Source organism: Bombina bombina, chromosome 1 (genome assembly GCF_027579735.1).
Source record: "Bombina bombina isolate aBomBom1 chromosome 1, aBomBom1.pri, whole genome shotgun sequence".
Classification (NCBI taxonomy): Eukaryota; Metazoa; Chordata; class Amphibia; order Anura; family Bombinatoridae; genus Bombina; species Bombina bombina.
In genome coordinates this window covers 597,933,715-597,955,245 of record NC_069499.1, presented here as the reverse complement: position 1 = coordinate 597,955,245, position 21,531 = coordinate 597,933,715, and the positions used below count along the sequence as shown (strand labels likewise).

Genomic DNA, 21,531 nt, shown 5'->3' with positions numbered 1-21,531 from the left:
TGTTTGTAACGTAGGTGGAGGCCGAAACGTTGCAATGGCATAAATTTATTTTTGTAGAATTGAAGAGCTGAACCATCTATGGTTTTATTTATGTGGAATGTACTGAGTCTCTGTATTTTTATGAGAGTGCTTGTCCCATATGGATATAGATAGATATTTAAATTAACATTTTCTTCAGAGACAGCTCAAGAACAATGCTAAGTATTTCTTAAAGCATTATCAGCTTTAGCTCACTTCGCATACAACACCTTTGGATTAGCATGTGAGCGAAATCCAGAACAGGCTTCTTTAGCGTGCCCTATAGAAGTGTAGGAGAAATAAGTTAGCACAGCCATGCTATCTGACCTCAAGATGTTAGGGTGTCTGAAGCTTTCTCTTGAGTGAAAACGTTTTACTTTCAACTTCTAAAATGAGAGCAAGAATAGGAGCGCTACTGATTTAACTTGATCGTTGTTAGTGCTCAATAATGCTAATATTTTTGTGCTCCATTTGAAATCTAGCCCATTGTGGTATACTTATTAGAGATGCCTCAAAACTATAGAAGATAAAGTTAGGCATGCTTATTGTGTTGTACAGTAAATATTTTGGCTTCTCTCTGTATAAAGTTTCTCTGTGGTCTCATACATTACAGATTATAAAATAGCACATAAAATTATCTAGAGGGCTATATCTTATATTGTTTTTGGTACCAATATGGAGATTATTGTTCTGTCATTGCCTCATAAATAGAATGCTAGGATCATAGGGTAACAATACAAGCTTGTGATCCTGTGACTAATGTATACAGTTGATTTAGCTACAACCAAATCAGTTTGCTTGTAACTGCTTAAATCTCCACTATCCACCATAATCTTACCACTAGATAAAAAAAAAAAAGCTCTGCCTTGTGAGTGCATCCTCATTATGCTAAAATGCATGTCCGTACTGATGAGCCATGCTTATTCAAAAAGACCTGTAAGTCACCTATATGGATGTGCATTGTAGAAAACTCAGTGCTACATATGAAAAACGTGTATGTTTGTAATTTAATCGTTATTTTAAGGAAAACAATATTTTATGCATGTAAAATATACAAAACTGCTTCCTTTTGTGCTACTGTTATATATAACTGTTGTTAGATGTTCTGATGAAGAATAAGTACTGCAAACAAAGTGTACATATTTGTTCTATGTATGCCTCTGTCTTTGGTTCTGTTTGCCCCATTACTTATAAAAGAATTCTCCAGGACACATATAAAGAACTTTTGTAGAGTGAGACATGTTCACATGGTTTTTGAATAGTAATTGCAGACAACACACCTGCCTGTAAATGTCATAAACATCAAAACAGTCAGGCTTACATATTAAACGCATACACACTGAAAGTCTGTATCTTTATTTATCTTTACATGTAGGCATCAGCCAGTAATTGCTGCTTGTTGGGCACTAAGATCACACCTCTGGGATATCTGTTCGGAGGCAGCTGAGAACAATCCCTCCAATCATGAAGATACAAGATCCCCAGCCCACTCCATAACCCCAACCAAACTGTGAGGAGCGCGGCATGGATGGTTCTGGCAGGAACCACAAAGGAAACAGCATGAGGGTGCTGACCTGTAACAGGACTGGAACAGATGCAAGTAAAAAAACAGGTACAAGAGTAGAATATAGGAAAAAAAGGTGAAGTTAAATAGACAGTAGATTAAAAAGCTGACAGATGATGTGAAAGTTAGATAATAATAATATTATTATTTTTTTACCACCAGTCATCCTAATATTATTGTCCTGTTTCTGTCATCTAACTTCAATAACTTCTTCATGTTTGTGCCTCACCCAGGCCAGGCACCACCTGTTTGGAATTCAGTCATGGGCTGAGACACAGAACAGATGTCATTTCCCTCTGCATTGTATTATGTATATAGATATTCATTACTAAATGTCAATAGTGGAATGAAAGTGCTTCACTCTTCAGCAAAAGACTGAGCTTCCAAAAGCTATAGGAAACCAAGAATAGTGTAATATCCTAAAGCAAATGAATACTAAAAAGGAAAGGCATCGCAGGAAGGATTCATCCTCACAGGTACACACAGAAAGCATAACTTAGGTGAACTTGAATTTCAATAACTACGGTTTAATAAAGTTGTATTAAAACTTTAAAAACTGCTAAAATAAACAAATTCTTCATCGTAGAGCTGTGAATATGCCTTTATCAAGAGAAAATTAAAATCCGCAAAGTGCTGTGGATATATATTGTTGGATAATTTTCCTTCCTGTGAGTACTTTCCTTTATGGTATTCGCTTGCTTGATATTAATATATTCATTTCTTGCAAGACTACAGCATTTTTTTTTGTAATTGTAGGATATACAGGTTCTCCTCAAGCTTATAAGACTGACACCCAGAGAATGGCTTGTGCTGCCTGCAATAAGATAAATGGTGGTGGAATTTAGAGCTAATAATGGTATTTAACTGATTAGCTGACATGGAGCATTGCACCGCTGGAAACTTTAGGCCAACCAGTAACTGAAGTGACCTCTGTAACCTCTTGAAATGCAAAAACCAAGGGAGCTGGGATCCTCAACCACTTTAAGATGTTTACACATTTTTATCTGGCATGAACTGAACTGATTCTTACCAAGTCAAACAAAAACATAGCCATATTGATGTCTTGTTCCAATGGTCTATTGTACTTGCTGCTGTAGTTTATTTAATTGATTGGAAACTGATCCTTTACATTTATTGTGTTATTTGAAATTGCTATTTTTTTCCTATAGAAACTGCCACCTTTACTGAAAATATGAATAACAAACTTTTTCTATGTAGAAAAGTTATTTAAACAGCAGACAATAGCACTACCAAATCTCCCAGGGGGAGGTATGAAAGATTTTTTTTTTATGTATCCGATATTGCTGGATATATAGCATTTCAATAAAGGCTGTGGGGCCGATTTATCATTGCCTGTATTGTGCCTAATGCACCTGTTTCCGAGCGAGCCTTCAGGCTTGTCGGAAAACAAAATTTATGCTTACCTGATAAAATTTCTTTCTTTTGCGATGTACCGAGTCCACGGATTCATCCTTTCTTGTGGGATATTATCCATCCTAACAGGAAGTGGCAAAGAGAGCACCACAGCAGAGCTGTCTATATAGCTCCCCTCTTAACTCCACCCCTCAGTCATTTGACCGAAGGTCAAGGAAGAAAAAGGAGAAACTATAAGGTGCAGAGGTGACTGAAGTTTTTAAGAAAAAATACCATCTGTCTTGAATAGACAGGGCGGGCCGTTTACTGGATACATCGCAAAAGAAAGAAATTTATCAGGTAAGCATAAATTTTGTTTTCTTTTGCATGATGTACCGAGTCCACGGATTCATCCTTACTTGTGGGATACCAAAAGCAAAGCTTTAGGACATGGATGAAGGGAGGGACAAGACAGGAACCTAAACGGAAGGCACCACTGCTTGCAAAACCTTTCTCACCAAAATAGCCTCCAAAGAAGCAAAAGTATCAAATTTGTAAAATTTTGAAAAGGTATGGAGCGAAGACCAAGTCGCAGCCTTACAAATCTGTTCAACAGAAGCATCATTTTTAAAAGCCCATGTGGAAGCCACCGCTCTAGTAGAATGAGCTTTAATCCTTTCAGGAGGCTGTTTGACGAAAATCTTTGGTTGCCTGCAAATAAAATTTCAATTCAAATCCTTACAAGAAGGATTAGGACACAGAGAAGGAACAACAATTTCCTGATTGATATTCCTGTTAGTAACAACCTTAGGTAGGAACCCAGGCTTGGTACGCAAAACCACCTTATCAGAATGGAACACAACATAAGGTGAGTCACATTGTAATGCAGATAGTTCAGAAACTCTTCGAGCTGAAGAGATAGCAACTAGGAACAAAACTTTCCAAGATAAAAGCTTAATATCTATGGAATGCATGGGTTCAAACGGAAGAACTCTAAGAACCAAATTTAGACTCCATGGCAGAGCAACAGGTTTAAACACAGGCTTAAATCTGGCTAAAGCCTGACAAAAAGCCTGAATGTCTGGAACATCTGCCGGACGCTTGTGCAACAAAATAGACAGAGCAGATATCTGTCCTTTTAGGGAACTAGCTGACAATCCTTTCTCCAATCCCTCTTGGAGAAAAGACACAATCCTAGGAATCCTGATTTTACTCCAGGAGAAGCCTTTGGATTTGCACCAAAAAACAGAATTTATGCTTACCTGATAAATTTCTCTCTTTTGTGATGTATCGAGTCCACGGATTCATCCATACTTGTGGGATATTCTCCTTACCTACAGGAAGTGGCAGAGAGAGCACCCACAGCAGAGCTGTCTATATAGCTCCTCCCTTAGCTCCACCCCCCAGTCATTCGACCGAAGGCTAGGAAGAAAAAGGAGAAACTATAGGGTGCAGTGGTGACTGAAATTTTTTAAATAAAAATATACTACCTGTCTTAAATAGACAGGGGGGGGGGGGCGTGGACTCGATACATCACAAGAGAAAGAAATTTATCAGGTAAGCATAAATTCTGTTTTCTCTTGTAAGATGTATCGAGTCCACGGAATCATCCATACTTGTGGGATACCAATACCAAAGCTTTAGGACACGGATGAAGGGAGGGACAAGACAGGTTCCTTAAACGGAAGGCACCACTGCTTGTAGAACATTTCTCCCAAAAATAGCCTCCGAACAAGCAAAAGAATCGAATTTGTAAAATTTGGAAAAAGTATGAAGCGAAGACCAAGTCGCCGCCTTACAAATCTGTTCAACAGAAGCCTCATTTTTAAAAGCCCATGTGGAAGCCACTGCTCTAGTAGAATGAGCAGTAATTCTTTCAGGAGGCTGCTGGCCAGCAGTCTCATAAGCCATACGGATGATGCTTTGCAGCCAAAAAGAGAGGTAGCCGTAGCCTTTTGACCTCTCAGCTTACCAGAATAGACAACAAACAATGAAGATGTTTGACAGAAATCTTTGGTTGCTTGTAAGTAGAACTTTAAAGCACGAACCACATCAAGATTGTGCAACAGACGTTCCTTCTTTGAAGAAGGATTAGGACACAGCGAAGGAACAACAATTTCCTGATTGATATTCCTATTAGAAACAACCTTAGGAAGGAATCCAGGTTTGGTACGTAAAACCACCTTATCTGCATGGAAAATAAGATAAGGTGAGTCACACTGTAAAGCAGATAACTCAGAAACTCTTCGACCGAAGAGATAGCTACTAAAAACAAAACTTTCCAAGATAGAAGCTTAATATCTATGGAATGCATAGGTTCAAACGGAACCCCTTGAAGAACTTTAAGAACCAAGTTTAGGCTCCATGGCGGAGCAACAGGTTTAAATACAGGCTTGATCCTGACCAAGGCCTGACTAAACGCTTGAACGTCTGAGACATCTGCCAGAGGTTTGTGTAAAAGAATAGTCAAAGCAGATATTTGTCCCTTTAAGGAACTAGCTGATAATCCCTTCTCCAATCCTTCTTGGAGAAAAGACAAAATTCTAGGAATCCTAATCTTACTCCATGAGTAACCCTTGGATTCACACCAACAAAGATATTTGCGCCAAATCTTATGATAGATTTTCCTGGTGACAGGCTTTCTAGCCTGAATCAGGGTATCAATGACCGACTCAGAGAAACCATGCTTTGATAGAATCAGGCGTTCAATCTCCAAGCAGTCAGACGCAGAAAAATTAGATTTGGATGCTTGAACGGACCTTGGATTAGAAGGTCCTGCCTCATTGGCAGAGTCCACGGTGGAACAGATGACATGTCCACCAGGTCTGCATACCAAATCCTGCGTGGCCACGCAGGCGCTATCAGAATCACCTAAACTCTCTCCTGCTTGATTCTGGCAACCAGACGTTAGAGGAGAGGAAACGGTGGAAATACATAAGCCAGATTGAAGGACCAGGGCACTGCTAGAGCATCTATCAGTACCGCCTGGGGATCCCGGGACCTGGACCCGTAACGCGAAGTTTGGCGTTCTGTCGGGACGCCATCAGATCCAATTCTGGTGTGCCCCATAGCTGAGTCAGCTGGGCAAATACCTCCGGATGGAGCTCCCACTCCCCCGGATGAAAAGTCTGACGACTTAGGAAATCCGCCTCCTAGTTCTCTACCCCTGGGATATGGATTCCCGAGAGATCGCAAGAGTGATCCTCCGCCCATCGGATAATTGTGGTTACCTCCATCATCGCTAGAGAACTCCGTGTTCCTCCTTGATGATTGATATAGGCTACAGTCAGATCTGATGAATTTGGCCGCAGCTAGCTGAGGCCACGCCTGAAGCGCATTGAATATCGCTCTCAGTACTAGAATGTTTATCGGGAGGAGAGATTCCTCCTGAGACCATAAGCCCTGTGCTTTCAGGGATTTCCAGAGTGCACCCCAGCCTAGCAGGCTGGCATCTGTCGTTACTATGAGCCACTCTGGCCTGAGGAAACATATTCCCTGAGACAGGTGGTCCTGAGACAACCACCAGAGAAGAGAATCTCTGGTCTCTTGGTCCAGATGCAGTTGAGGAGATAAATCTGCATAATCCCCATTCCACTGTTTGAGCATGCATAGTTGCAGTGGTCTGAGGTGTAGGTGGGCGTAAGGAACTATGTCCATTGCCGCTACTATAAGTCCGATTACCTCCATACACTGAGCCACTGATGGCCAAGGAATGGAATGAAGAGCTCGGCAAGTGATTAAAAGTTTTGATTTTCTGACGTCCGTCAGAAATATTTTCATTTCTACCGAGTCTATCAGAATCCCTAGGAAGGAAACTCTTGTGAGAGGGACGAGAGAACTCTTTTTTTATGTTCACCTTCCACCCATGAGATCTCAGAAAAGCCAACATGATGTCCGTGTGAGACTTGACTAGCTGGAAAGTCGACTCCTGAATTAAGATGTCATCTAGATAAGGCACCACTGCTATACCCCGCGGTCTTAGAACCGCCAAAAGGGACCCTAGCACCTTTGTGAAAATTCTGGGAGCCATGGCCAACCCGAAGGGAAGGGACACAAACTGGTAATGCCTGTCCAGAAAAACGAATCTGAGGAATTGATGATGATCTCTGTGAATAGGGATGTGTAGATACGCATCCTTTAAGTCCACGGTAGTCATATATTGACCCTCCTGGATCAGAGGAAGAATAGTCCGAATAGTCTCTATCTTGAAAGATGGTACTCTGAGGAATTTGTTTAGAATTTTGAGATCCAAGATTGGTCTGAAAGTTCCCTCTTTTTTGGGAACCACAAACAGGTTGGAGTAAAAACCTAGCCCTTGTTCCGCTCTTGGAACTGGGCGAATCACTCCCATGGTATGTAGGTCTTCTATACAGCATAAGAACGCCTCTCTCTTTGTCTGGTTTGCAGACAATTGAGAAATGTGAAATCTCCCCCTTGGGGGGGGGGGGAGTCTTTGAAGTCCAGAAGATATCCTTGGGACACAATTTCTAAAGCCCAGGAATCGTGAACATCTCTTGCCCAAGCCTGAGCAAAGAGAGAGAGTCTGCCCCCTACTAGATCTGGTCCCGGATCGGGGGCTACCCCTTCATGCTGTCTTAGAGGCAGCAGCAGGCTTCTTGGCCTGTTTACCTTTGTTCCAAGCCTGGTTAGGTCTCCAGACTGACTTGGATTGGACAGAATTCCCCTCTTGCTTTGCTGCAAGGGAAGCTGAAGCGGGACCACCCTTGAAGTTCCGAAAGGAACGAAAATTATTTTGTTTGGTCCTCATCTTATTTGTTTTAACCTGAGGGAGGGCATGGCCTTTCCCTCTAGTGATGTCTGAAATAATTTCTTTCAGTGTAGGCCCGAATAGGGTCTTTCCTTTGAAAGGGATGTTCAACAATTTAGATTTTGATGACACATCAGCAGACCAGGAATTAAGCCATAACGCCCTGCATGCTAAAATGGCAAAACCTGAATTCTTTGCCACTAATTTAGCCATTTGGAAAGCGGCATTTGTAATGAAAGAATTAGCCAACTTAAGGGCCTTAATTCTATCCATAATATCCTCTAATGGAGTCTCCACCTGGAGAGCCTCTTCTAGAGCCTCAAACCAGAAGGCAGCTGCAGTAGTTACAGGAACAATGCATGCAATAGGTTGGAGAAGAAAACCTTGATGAACAAAAATTTTCTTTAGGAGACCCTCTAATTTTTTAACCATAGGATCTTTGAAAGCACAACTGTCTTCGATAGGTATAGTTGTACGCTTAGCAATAGTAGAAATAGCTCCCTCCACCTTAGGAACAGTCTGCCACGAGTCCTGTATGGTGTCAGATATGGGAAACATTTTCTTAAAAACAGGAGGGGGAGCGAACGGAATACCTGGTCTATCCCACTCCTTAGTAACAATAGTCACAATCCTCTTAGGGACTGGAAAAACATCAGTGTAAACAGGAACCTCTAAGTATCTGTCCATTTTACACAATTTCTCTGGGACCACTATAGGGTCACAATTGTCTAGAGTAGCTAATACCTCCTTGAGCAATAAGCGGAGGTGTTCAAGCTTAAATTTAAAGGCCGTCATATCAGAGGGAGCGTCTTTCCTGAATCAGAAATCTCTCCCTCAGATAACAAATCCCTTACCCCTACTTCAGAACATTGTGAGGGTATATCGGATACGGCTATTAAAGCATCAGACTGCTCAGCATTTGTTCTTAACCCAGAGCTGACACGCTTTCCTTGTAAACCAGGCAGTTTAGAGAAAACCTCTGTGAGGGTTTTATTCATAACTGTGGCCATGTCTTGTAAAGTAAATGAATTAGACGCACTAGAGGTACTTGGCATCACTTCTGTGGGCGTTACTGGTTGTGACACTTGGGGAGAGCTAGATGCTAAACCCTCATTTCCTTCTAACTGAGAATCATCTATTGCAATATTTTTAAGTGCTAAAATATGCTCTTTATAAATTATAGACATATCAGTGCAAGTGGGACACATTCTAAGAGGGGGTTCCACAATGGCTTCTAAACACATAGAACAGGGATTCTCCTTGGTGTCAGACATGTTAAACAGGCTAGTAATGTAACAAGCAAGCTTGGAAAACACTTTAATCAAAGTAAATAACACTTTAAACAAAAACGGTACTGTGCCTTTAAGAGAAAAAAAGCTGCACAAACTCTGCAAAACAGTGTAAAAAAGCAGTAAACACAACAAAATGTTTACAGTAGCATCATAAAGCCTTAGTAACTTTGCACAACTATGCAAATAAACAATTAACCCCTTAATGTAAAAAACAGATTGAAAAAACTTCAAAACCGGTAAAATAACGTTCAGCACTCTGCTGTGGCACCTACCTGCCCTTTAGGAACGATTTGTGGGGAAAAAAACCTCTTTACAGCCCTCAAATACAACAGGAATCTCTGGAGAAGTAGCTGGATGCTTCTGAGGTAAATAAACTGTGCAACTGAAAATAGGCCCCTCCCACCTCACTCGACGTTATGGGGCCTAAAAAACACCACAGAGTGTTTCTTAAACTAGCCATGTGGGTTAATAACCCTTAAACAAGCCACAAAGACCCCTTAAAGTCCCTCAAAAAACGTTTTATTTGTAACTAAACCAAAACGTTTTTTCCTATTAGTGTCACCAGTAACTATGAGCCCTTTATGCAAGCTTGGATTCCTCTTTTACTGAATACAGCTTACCTTTCCCTCATGGGGATATTGCCAGCCTTTTCTAGAAATAACACAGTCTGTCTAGAAAAAAATAGACTGAACATACCTTAATGCAGTTTAGCCTGCAAACTGTTCCCCCAACTGAAGTTTTCCTGTACTCTTCAGCCCTTGTGAGAACAGCAGTGGATCTTAGTTACAAAATGCTAAGATCATCATCCTCCTTGCAGAAATCTTCATCCCTTTTCTGCCAGAGAGTAAATAGTACACACCGGTACCATTTAAAATAAACTTTTGCTTGAGAAAATAAAAACTAACATTTTTGTCACCACACTCACTTTGCCCTTCCTAGCAGTTAAGCAGGCAGAGAGAATGACTGGGGGGTGGAGCTATATAGACAGCTCTGCTGTGGGTGCTCTCTCTGCCACTTCCTGTAGGGAAGGAGAATATCCCACAAGTATGGATGAATCCGTGGACTCGATACATCTTACAAGAGAAAAGATATTTATGCCATATCTTATGATAGATTTTCCTGGTAACAGGCTTTCGAGCCTGAATCAAGGTATTTATGACCGACTCAGAGAAACCCCGCTTTGATAGAATCAAGCGTTCAATCTCCAAGCAGTCAGTTGCAGAGAAATTTAGATTTGGATGCTTGAACGGACCTTGGATTAGAAGGTCCTGCCTCATTGGCAGAGACCATGGTGGAAGAGATGACATGTCCACCAGGTCTGCATACCAAGTCCTGCGTGGCCACGCAGGCACTATCAAAATCACTGATGCTCTCTCCTGTTTGATTCTGGCAATCAGACGCAGAAGGAGAGGGAAAAGTGGAAACACATAAGCCAGGTTGAACGACCAGGGTACTGCTAGAGCATCTATCAGTACAGCCTGAGGATCCCTTGACCTGGAGCCGTAACAAGGAAGTTTGGCGTTCTGACGAGACGCCATGAGATCCAATTCTGGTGTGCCCCATAGTTGAACCAGTTGAGCAAACACCTCCGGATGGAGTTCCCACTCCCCCGGATGAAAAGTCTGACGACTTAGAAAATCTGCCTCCCAGTTCTCTACACCTGGGATATAGATCGCTGACAGATGGCAAGAGTGAGCCTCTGCCCATCGGATTATCCTTGAGACCTCTATCATCGCTAAGGAACTCTTTGTTCCGCCCTGATGATATAAGCCACAGTCGTGATGTTGTCCGACTGAAACCTGATGAATCTGGCCGAAGCCAGCTGAGGCCATGCCTGGAGAGCATTGAATATCGCTCTCAATTCCAGAATATTTATCGGTAGGAGAGCCTCCTCCCGAGTCCACAAACCCTGTGCTTTCAGGAAATTCCAGACTGCACCCCAGCCCAGAAGGCTAGCATTTATCGTCACTATAACCCATTCTGGCCTGCGGAAACACATTCCCTGGGACAGATGATCCTGTGATAACCACCAAAGAAGAGAGTCTATGGTCTCTTGATCCAGATTTATCTGAGAAGATAAATCCGCATAATCCCCATTCCACTGATTGAGCATGCATAGTTGCAGTGGTCTGAGATGCAAGCGAGCAAATGGAACTATGTCCATTGCCGCTACTATTAGACCGATTACCTCCATACACTGAGCCAATGACGGCCGAGGAATGGAGTGAAGAGCTCGGCAGGTGGACAAAATGTTTGATTTCCTGACAACCGTCAGAAATATTTTCATGTCCACTGAGTCTATCAGAATCCCTCGAAATGAAACTCTTGTGAGGGGGGAAAGAGAACTCTTTTTTACGTTCACCTTCCACCCGTGAGATCTTAGAAAGGTCAACACTAAGTCCGTGTGAGACTTGGCTAGTTGGAAAGTCGACGCTTGAATTAAAATGTCGTCTAGATAAGGCGCCACTGCTATGCCGCGTGGCCTTAAAACCACCAAAAATGACCCTAGCACCTTTGTGAAGATTTGTGGCGCTGTGGCCAACCCGAAAGGAAGAGCCACAAACTGATAATTGAGACAGATGGAACCTCCCCCTTGGAGGAGAATCCATGAAATCTAGAAGGTATCCCTGGGTTACAATTTCTACTGCCTAGGAATCCTGAACGTCTCTTGCCCAGGCCTGAGCAAAGAGAGAGAGTCTGCCCCCTACTAGATCCGGTGTCGGATCGGGGGCTACCCTTTCATGCTGACTTAGTGGCAGCAGCAGGCTTTTTGGCCTGTTTACCCTTGTTCCAAGCCTGATTAGGTCTCCAGGTTGGCTTGGATTGAGAAAAGTTCCCCTCTTGCTTTGCAGCAGAGGAGAAGGAAGTGGGACCACTCTTGAAGCTTCAAAGGAACAAAAATTATTTTGTTTGGTCCTTGTCTTATTTGACTTATCCTGAGGGAGGGTATGACCCTTCCCTCCAGTAATGTCTGAAATGATCTCTTTCAGTGCAGGCCCAAATAAGGTCTTACCTTTGAAAGGGATGGACGAAAGCTTAGATTTAGATGAAACATCAGCTGACCAGGACTTAAGCCATAACGCGCTAAAATGGCAAAACCAGAATTTGTTGCCGCTAACTTAGCAAGATGAAAAGCGGCGTCTGTAATAAAAGAATTAGCTAACTTGAGAGCCTTAATTCTGTCCAGAATATCATCTAGTGGGGTCTCCATCTGAAGAGCCTCTTCTAGAGCCTCAAACCAAAAGGCATCTGCAGTGGTTACAGGAACAATGCATGCTATAGGTTGAAGAAGAAAACCTTGATGAACAAAAAATTTCTTTAGGAGACCCTCTAATTTTTTATCCATAGGATCAATGAAAGCACAACTGTCTTCAATAGGTATAGTTGTACGCTTAGCCAGAGTAGAAATAGCTCCCTCCACCTTAGGGACCGTCTGCCATGAGTCCTTTATGGTGTCAGAAATGGGAAACATTTTCTTAAAAACAGGAGGGGGAGCGAACGGAATACCTGGTCTATCCCACTCCTTAGTAACAATGTCCGAAATCCTCTTAGGGACCGGAAAAACATCAGTGTAAACAGGAACCTCTAAATATTTGTCCATTTTACACAATTTCTCTGGAACTACAATAGGGTCACAATCATCCAGAGTAGCTAAAACCTCCCTAAGCAATAAGCGGAGGTGCTCTAGCTTAAATTTAAATGCCGTCATATCTGAATCTGTCTGAGGGAACATCTTTCCTGAATCAGAAATCTCTCCCTCAGACAGCAAATCCCTCATCCCTACCTCAGAACATTGTGAGGGAATATCAGATACGGCTACTAAAGCATCAGAAGGCTCAGCATTTGTTCTTAACCCAGAGCTACTGCGCTTCCCTTGCAACCCTGGCAGTTTAGATAAAACCTCTGTGAGGGTAGTATTCATAACTGAAGCCATATCTTGCAAGGTGAAAGAATTAGACGCACTGGAAGTACTTGGCGTCGCTTGTGCGGGCGTTACTGGTTGTGACACATGGGGAGAACTAGATGGGAAATCCTGATTTCCTTCTGTCTGAGAATCATTTAATGCCAAATTTTTATAAGTCAAAATATGCTGTTTGTAATTTATAGACATACTAGTCCTAAAGCCCGTGTACACGGGCAAATTTTTTAGGTACCGCGGTTCCAACTCTTGCTCCCTCTCTCTCCCCCTCTCTCTTTTGAGTTCTCTCTCTCCCCCTTATTTTGCACTCTCCCCCCTCTTTTGCTCTCTCTCCCCTCTTGTGCTCTCTCTCTCCCACCTCTTTTGCTCTCTCTCTCCCACCTCTTTTGCTCTCTCTCCCCTCTTTTGCTCGCTCTCTCTCTTCCCCCCCTCATCTGCTTTCTCCCCCCTCTTTTGCTCTCTCTCTCCCCCTCTCTTTTGCTCTCTCTCTCCCCCTCTCTTTTGCTCTCTCTCTCCCCCTCTCTTTTGCTCTCTCTCCCTCCCTCCCTCCCTCTCTTTTGCTCTCTCTCCCTCCCTCTCTTTTGCTCTCTCTCCCTCCCTCTCTTTTGCTCTCTCTCCCTCCCTCTCTTTTGCTCTCTCTCCCCCTCTCTTTTGCTCTCTCTCCCCCTCTCTTTTGCACTCTCTCTTCCCCTCTCTTTTGCTCTCTCCCCCTTCTCTTTTGCACTCTCTCTCCCCCTCTTTTGTGCACTCTCTCCCCCCTCTCTTTTGAGCTCTCTCTCCCCCTCTTTTTTGCGCTCTCTCCCCCTTTTTTGCGCTCTCTCCCCCTTTTTTGCGCTCTCTCCCCCTCTCTTTTGCGCTCTCTCTCTCCCTCTTTTGCTCTCTCTCTCCCTCTTTTGCTCTCTCTCTCTCCCTCTTTTGCACTCTCTCCCCCCTCTTTTGCGCTCTCTTTTAAACTCTCCCCCTCTCTTTACGCTCTCTCCCCCCTCTCTTTTGAGCTCTCTCTCTCCCCCTCTTTTGTGCGCTCTCTCTCCCCCTCTCTTGCACTCTCTCCCCCTCTCTTTTGCGCTCTCTCTCTCACCTCTCTTAAGCGCTCTCTCCCCCCTCTCTTTTGAGCTCTTTCTCTCCCACTCTCTTGCGCTCTCTCTCTCTCCCTCTTTTGCTCTTCCCCCCTCTTCTGCTCGCTTTCTTTGGTCTCTCCCGCCGGCCACGCCCCTCCCGCGCTCTCCCGCAAGGCCACACCCCCTTGTCACGCCCGACGGCCACGCCCCTTGTCAAGCCCGCCACGCCCCCATCACGGCACGCCCGACGCCAGTCACGCCCCCACCAGGCAGCTTCCGCAGTGCGCACTACTCTGCAGCTGAAGGCCAGGTGTGTTTGTCCGCACGCAGTCTCTACTGCGCATGACGGCTTCAGACAAACACACTTGGCCTTTTATAATATAGGATCAGTACAAGTGGGACACATTCTAAGAGGGGGTTCCACAATGGCTTCTAAACAAATTGAGCAATGAGTTTCCTCAGTGTCAGACATGTTTAACAGGCTAGTAATGAGGCAAGCAAGCTTGGAAAACACTTTATTTCATGAAAAAAACACAATTTGCAAAAACAGTACTGTGCCTTTAAGAGAAAAAAAGGCATACACAAACTGCAAAACAGGTTAACATTTTCCAAAATTTTAACAGTATACCCACTAAGCTTTAGAAGGATTGCACCACAAGTAAATAAGCAATAAACCCCCAAATGAACAAACCGGATTGATAATTATCTAAAACCGGTTAAAAACCCCTATAGCACCTTGCCTGTGGCCCTACCTGCCCTTAGAGAACAAAAATATGGGATTAAAGCTTCAATTAAGCCCTCAGAAGACTATCAGGACCTCTGGAGAAGTTGCTTGCTGCTTGAATGTAAAACTAAATGCGCAACTGAGGCGCGAAAATGTTGCTGGGGCCTACACAAATCTAACAAACCTTGTCTGAAAGCCATGTGGGTTATAACAACAAAATAAAAAACGTGACTCCCAAAACACACAAACGTTTGTCCCAATTTCTCTCATAAACAAACTGAGTGCCCAAAAGAAATTAGCCCTTTATGCAAGCTAGTAAAGCCTTTTATAACACTAGGATTACTGCTTCCCCTTCCCCTAATGGGGATACTGTCAGCCTTTCTGAGTTAACACAGTCTCTGCAGAAAATATGACTGAACATACCTCATTGCTGTATAGCAAGAAACCGTTCCTCACACTGAAGTTTTCCTGTACTCCTCAGTTTCTGTGGGAACAGCAGTGGACCTTAGTTACAAATGCTAAGATCATAATCCTCCAGGCAGAAATCTTCATCTATGTCCTGCCTGAGAGTAAATAATACAACACCGGTACCATTTAAAAATAAAAAACTCTTGATTGTAGATAAAATAAAACTAACAGCTTAACACCTCTTTCACTTTACCCTTCCTGTTTAGAGCCGGCAAAGAGAATGACTGGGGGGTGGAGTTAAGGGGGAGCTATATAAACAGCTCTGCTGTGGTGCTCTCTTTGCCACTTCCTGTTAGGAAGGATAATATCCCACAAGTAAGGATGAATCCGTGGACTCGGTACATCATGCAAAAGAAACAGGAGTTAAGAAGCAGTGCCTCTGAGGCTGTGGACATCAATACGCCCAATCTCATATGATTGGGTTGATTGACACCCCCTGATAGACGGCACAAGCAGTTCACCAGAACTGCTTGTGCAATGATAAATGCCTACAGAGTATGCTGTCAGCATTTATTTATGTTTGGCGGACATGATCGCTACAGTGGATCATGTCTGCCAGACACTTGATAAATCGGCCCCTGTGTGTTTAGGCATAGATAACATTAGCAGGCCTGCTTTACCTGCAGGCTCAGCCCATTTCTTGGGCATGTCTTTGAAAACAGGTGATTTTTTAATGAGCAAAACAAACTATTTGGAATACAAAAATAAACATGAAGGAACAATTTATCGTATATTTAAGTATCTAAAGCGAGTATAACAAGTCATTTGGAACACATAAAAAGGAAACCCATTTTATAGTACAATGTTCTTTTAAGACCTTATTACTAATTGGTATGTTACTGACAGCCAAAATGTAAACAAGATTAAAGACATATTAGTTTTTGTAATACAAAAAAGAAAATTTATGCTTACCTGATAAATGTATTTATTTTTTGACATGATGAGTCCACGGATCATCTTAATTACTATTGGGAATACCACTCCTGTCCTGCAGGAGGCGGCAAAGATCACCACAGCAAAGCTGTTAAATATCACCTCCCTTCCCTCCCAACCCAGTCATTCGACCGAACTAAAGGAGAGAAAGGAAGTAACAAGGTGCAGAGGTGTCTGAAGTTTATAATAACCAACAACCTGTCTACTCAAAAACAGGGCGGGCCGTGGATTCATTGTGTCAAAAAAGAAATACATTTATCAGGTAAGCATAAATTCACAGAGTCCACAGATCATCTTAATTACTATTGGCAATCAATAACCAAGCTAGAGTACACAGATTATACGGGAGGGACAAGACAGGGAACCTAAACGAAAGGCACCACTGCTTGAAGAACCTTTCTCCTAAAAGCGGCCTCAGCCGAGGCAAGTGTGTCAAATTTGTAAAATTTTGAAAAAGTGTGAAGAGAGGACCAAGTTGCAGCCTTGCAAATCTGTTCCACAGTAGCTTCATTTTTGAATGCCCATGAGGAAACAACAGCCCTCGTGGAATGAGCTGTAACTCTCTCTGAAGGCTGCTGTACAGCAGTCTCATATGCAAAACTTATGATACTCTTCAGCCAAAAAGAAAAAGAAGTAGCCGTAGCTTTCTGTCCCTTAAGTTTTCCTGAGAAAACCACAAACAAGGCAGAAGACTGACGAAATTCTCTAGTTGCCTGCAGGTAAAACTTTAAAGCATGGATCACATTCAAATTGTGCAGAAGCCTTTCCTTCTGAGAAGTAGGATTAGGACACAATGAAGGAACAACAATCTCCTGGTTAATGTTCTGATCAGAAACAACTTTAGGAAGAAATCCTAATTTAGTCCAAAAAACTACCTCATCCGAATCAAAAATAAGGTAAAGGAACTCATACTGCAAAGCCGAGAGCTCTGACACTCTGCGAGCAGAAGAAATAGCAACAAGAAATAAAACTTTCCAAGATAATAACTTAATATCTAAGGAATGCATAGGCTCAAACAGAGCCCCTTGAACAACTTTGAGAACCAAATTAAGACTCCATGGAGGAGTAACTGGCTTGACACAGGCCTTATCCTGACCAAGGCCTGGCAAAAAGATTGTACATCTGGAACATCTGCCAGACGTTTGTGTAAGAGAATAGATAAAGCAGAAATTTGACCCTTTAGTGAACTTGTCGATAATCCTTTCTCCAAACCCTCCTGGAGAAAAGACAAAATTCTAGGAATCCTAACTCTACTCCAGGAGTAGCCCTTGGATTCACACCAATAGAGATATTTACACCATATCTTATGGTAAATCCTTCGAGTTACAGGTTTAAGAGCCTGAATCGTAGTCTCTATGACCGATGATGAAATGTTGTCCGACTGGAACCTGATAAACTGGACTGAGGCTAACTGGGGCCAGGCCGGAAGAGCATTGAAGATCGCTCTCAGCTCCAAAATGTTGATAGGTAGAACAGAGTCTGACTGAGTCCAAACTCCTTGAGCCTTTAGGGAGCCCAAGACTGCTCCCCATCCTAGAAGGCTGGCGTCTGTTGTCACAATCACCCAAGATGGTCTACGAAAGCAGGTTCCCTGGGATAGATGATCTAGAGCAGAGCTTTCCAAACTTTTCATGTTGGTGACACACTTTTTAGACCTACATCATTTCGCGACACGGTAATTAATTCAGTTGTACTAGCAAAAAGGAGGTTAAACTAACTTGTTTTAAAATATACGGACACATACATAAATTATATAATAATATGTATTTATAAGTAACAGTATGTATGTGCAAGAATTAAAAAAAAGTTTAATAACACCAATAGCTACTTACTATTTTAATGGGATTTATGAGGTTGATGGGATGAACACAATTTCTGAATATTTAGTGGAATATTAGTTAAAGATACTCACATTTCATCATCAAGCATTTTTAAGCTTCCACTTCCTATCCATATATCAATAGCAGGAGCAGCAATGCACTACTGGGAGCTAGCTGCAAAACAACCCTTTGACTTCAGCTAAGCATTTAAGCTGCCGCCCTCAGAGCTCCGTGAGCCCTAATGACTACTGCCCTTGCTGCAAACACACTGCTGTCCCACTCACTGACTACACATGCAGTCACGAGCCGATTAAGGAGACTACACGTGCAGTCAGGAGCCAATTTGCCGCCAAATCCGCCAATGGGAATAGTTTCAGTTCCCACTAAGCTGCGCCAATTGGTTAAGATGATCTGTGACCCACTAGGTATCAATCATGTGTCAACCATGTGATATGCATAGCAGGCAGGCGGAAAGTCAGAAACCCAAAAAAAATTCTTTAACAAAAACACAATTTATGCTTACCTGATAAATTTATTTCTCTTGTGGTGTATCCAGTCCACGGATCATCCATTACTTGTGGGATATTCTCATTCCCAACAGGAAGTTGCAAGAGGACACCCACAGCAGAGCTGTAATATAGCTCCTCCCCTAACTGTCATAGCCAGTCATTCGACCGAAAACAAGCCGAGAAAGGAGGAACCATAGGGTGCAGTGGTTACTGTAGTTTACATTTAAAAGTTACCTGCCTTAAAATGACAGGGCGGGCCGTGGACTGGATACACCACAAGAGAAATAAATTTATCAGGTAAGCATAAATTGTGTTTTCTCTTGTAAGGTGTATCCAGTCCACGGATCATCCATTACTTGTGGGATACCAATACCAAAGCTAAAGTACACGGATGAAGGGAGGGACAAGGCAGGTACTTAAATGGAAAGAACCACTGCCTGTAAAACCTTTCTCCCAAATATAGCCTCCGAAGAAGCAAAAGTATCAAATTTGTAAAATTTTGAAAACGTATGAAGCGAAGACCAAGTCGCCGCCTTGCAAATCTGTTCAACAGAAGCCTCATTTTTAAAGGCCCAAGTAGAAAGCCACAGCTCTAGTGGAATGAGCTGTAATCCTTTCAGGAGGCTGCTGTCCAGAAGTCTCATAGGCTAAGCGGATTATGCTTCTTAGCCAAAAAGAAAGAGAGGTTGCCGAAGCCTTTTGACCTCTCCTCTGTCCAGAGTAGACAACAAACAAAGCAGATGTTTGACGAAAATCTTTAGTAGCTTGTAAGTAAAACTTTAAAGCACGGACCACGTCCAGATTGTGTAATAGACGTTCCTTCTTCGAAGAAGGATTAGGACACAAGGATGGAACAACAATCTCTTGATTGATATTCTTGTTAGATACCACCTTAGGTAAGAACCCAGGTTTAGTACGCAGGACTACCTTATCCGTATGAAAAAGCAGATAAGGAGAATCACATTATAAGGCAGATAGCTCAGAGACTCTACGAGCCGAGGAAATAGCTACCAAAAACAGAACTTTCCAAGATAAAAGTTTGATATCTATGGAATGAAGAGGTTCAAACGTAACTCCTTGAAGAACCTTAAGAACCAAATTTAAGCTCCATGGTGGAGCAACAGGTTTAAACACAGGGTTGATTCTAACTAAAGCCTGACAAAATGCCTGAACGTCTGGAACATCTGCCAGACGCTTGTGCAAAAGAATAGACAGAGCAGAAATCTGTCCCTTTAAGGAACTAGCTGACAATCCTTTTTCCAAACCTTCTTGGAGAAAAGATAATATCCTGGGAATCCTGACCTTACTCCATGAGTAACCCTTGGATTCACACCAATAAAGATATTTACGCCATATCCTATGTTAAATTTTCCTGGTGACAGGCTTTTGTGCCTGTATTAAGGTATCAATAACTGACTCGGAGAAGCCACGCTTTGATAAAATCAAGCGTTCAATCTCCAGGCAGTCAGCCTCAAAGAAATTAGATTTGGATGGTTGAAAGGACCCTGAAGTAGAAGGTCCTGTCTCAGAGGCAGAGACCATGGTGGAAAGGATGACATGTCCACTAGATCTGCATACCAGGTCCTGCGTGGCCACGCAGGTGCTATCAGAATCACTGATGCTCTCTCCTGCTTGATCTTGGCAATCAGTTGAGGGAGCAGAGGAAACGGTGGAAACACATAAGCCAGGTTGAAAGACCAGGGCGCTGCTAGAGCATCTATCAGTGTCGCCTTGGAAAACCTGGACCTGGATCCGTAACACGGAAGCTTGGCGTTCTGGCGAGATGCCATGAGATCCAGTTCTGGTTTGCCCCAACGATGAATCAGTTGTGCAAAAACCTCCGGATGAAGTTCCCACTCTCCCGGATGAAAAGTCTGACGACTTAGAAAATCCGCCTCCCAGTTCTCTACACCTGGGATATGGATAGCTGATAGGTGGCAAGAGTGAATCTCTGCCCAGCGAATTATTTTTGAAACTTCTAACATCGCTAGGGAACTTCTTGTTCCCCCTTGATGGTTGATGTAAGCTACAGTCGTGATGTTGTCCGACTGAAATCTGATGTACCTCAGAGTTGCTAACTGAGGTCAAGCCTGAAGAGCATTGAATATTGCTCTTAGTTCCAGAATATTTATTGGAAGGAGAGACTCCTCCTGAGTCCACGATCCCTGAGCCTTCAGGGAATTCCAGACTGCACCCCAACCTAGAAGGCTGGCATCTGTTGTTACAATTGTCCAATCTGGCCTGCGAAAGGTCATACCTTTGGACAGATGGACCCGAGATAGCTACCAGAGAAGAGAATCCCTGGTCTTTTGGTACAGATTCAGTTGAGGGGACAAATCTGTGTAATCCCCGTTCCACTGACTGAGCATGCATAGTTGCAGCGGTCTGAGATGTAAGCGTGCAAACGGCACTATGTCCATTGCCGCTACCATTAAGCCGATTACTTCCATACACTGAGCCACCGAAGGGCGCGGAATGGAATGAAGAACCTGGCAGGAATTTAGAAGCTTTGATAACCTGGACTCCGTCAGGTAAATTTTCATTTCTACAGAATCTATCAGAGTCCCTAGAAAGGAAACTCTTGTGAGTGGGGATAGAGAACTCTTTTCCTCGTTCACTTTCCACCCATGCGACCTCAGAAATGCCAATACTACGTCCGTATGAGACTTGGCAATTTGGAAGTTTGACGCCTGTATTAGGATGTCGTCTAAATAAGGGGCTACTGCTATGCCCCGCGGCCTTAGGACCGCCAGAAGCGACCCTAGAACCTTTATAAAGATTCTTGGGGCTGTAGCTAATCCAAAGGGAAGAGCTAGAAACTGGTAATGCCTGTCTAGAAAGGCAAACCTGAGAAACCGATGATGATCTTTGTGTATCGGAATGTGAAGATAAGCATCCTTTAGATCCACTGTAGTCATATATTGACCCTCCTGGATCATTGGTAGGATGATACGAATAGTTTACATCTTGAATGATGGAACTTTGAGGAATTTGTTTAAGATCTTTAGATCCAAAATTGGTCTGAAGGTTCCCTCTTTTTTCTGAACCACAGACAGATTTGAGTAAAAACCCTGTCCCTGTTCCTCCTTTGGAACTGGATGGATC

At 43.0% G+C, this 21,531-nt stretch overlaps 1 protein-coding gene across 1 annotated transcript in view; it reads right to left on the bottom strand.

Moving 5' to 3' along the window:
- Positions 1 to 1,358: 1,358 nt before the first annotated feature.
- Positions 1,359 to 21,531, bottom strand: part of LOC128645714 (transmembrane protein 47-like) — a 53,009-nt gene continuing 32,836 nt past the window's right edge. Inside the window, exon 3 of the mRNA XM_053698919.1 lies at positions 1,359 to 1,603. Coding sequence (XP_053554894.1) covers positions 1,431 to 1,603 — 173 coding nt within the window. The 3' untranslated portion in view covers positions 1,359 to 1,430. The remainder of the gene's footprint in view (positions 1,604 to 21,531) is intronic.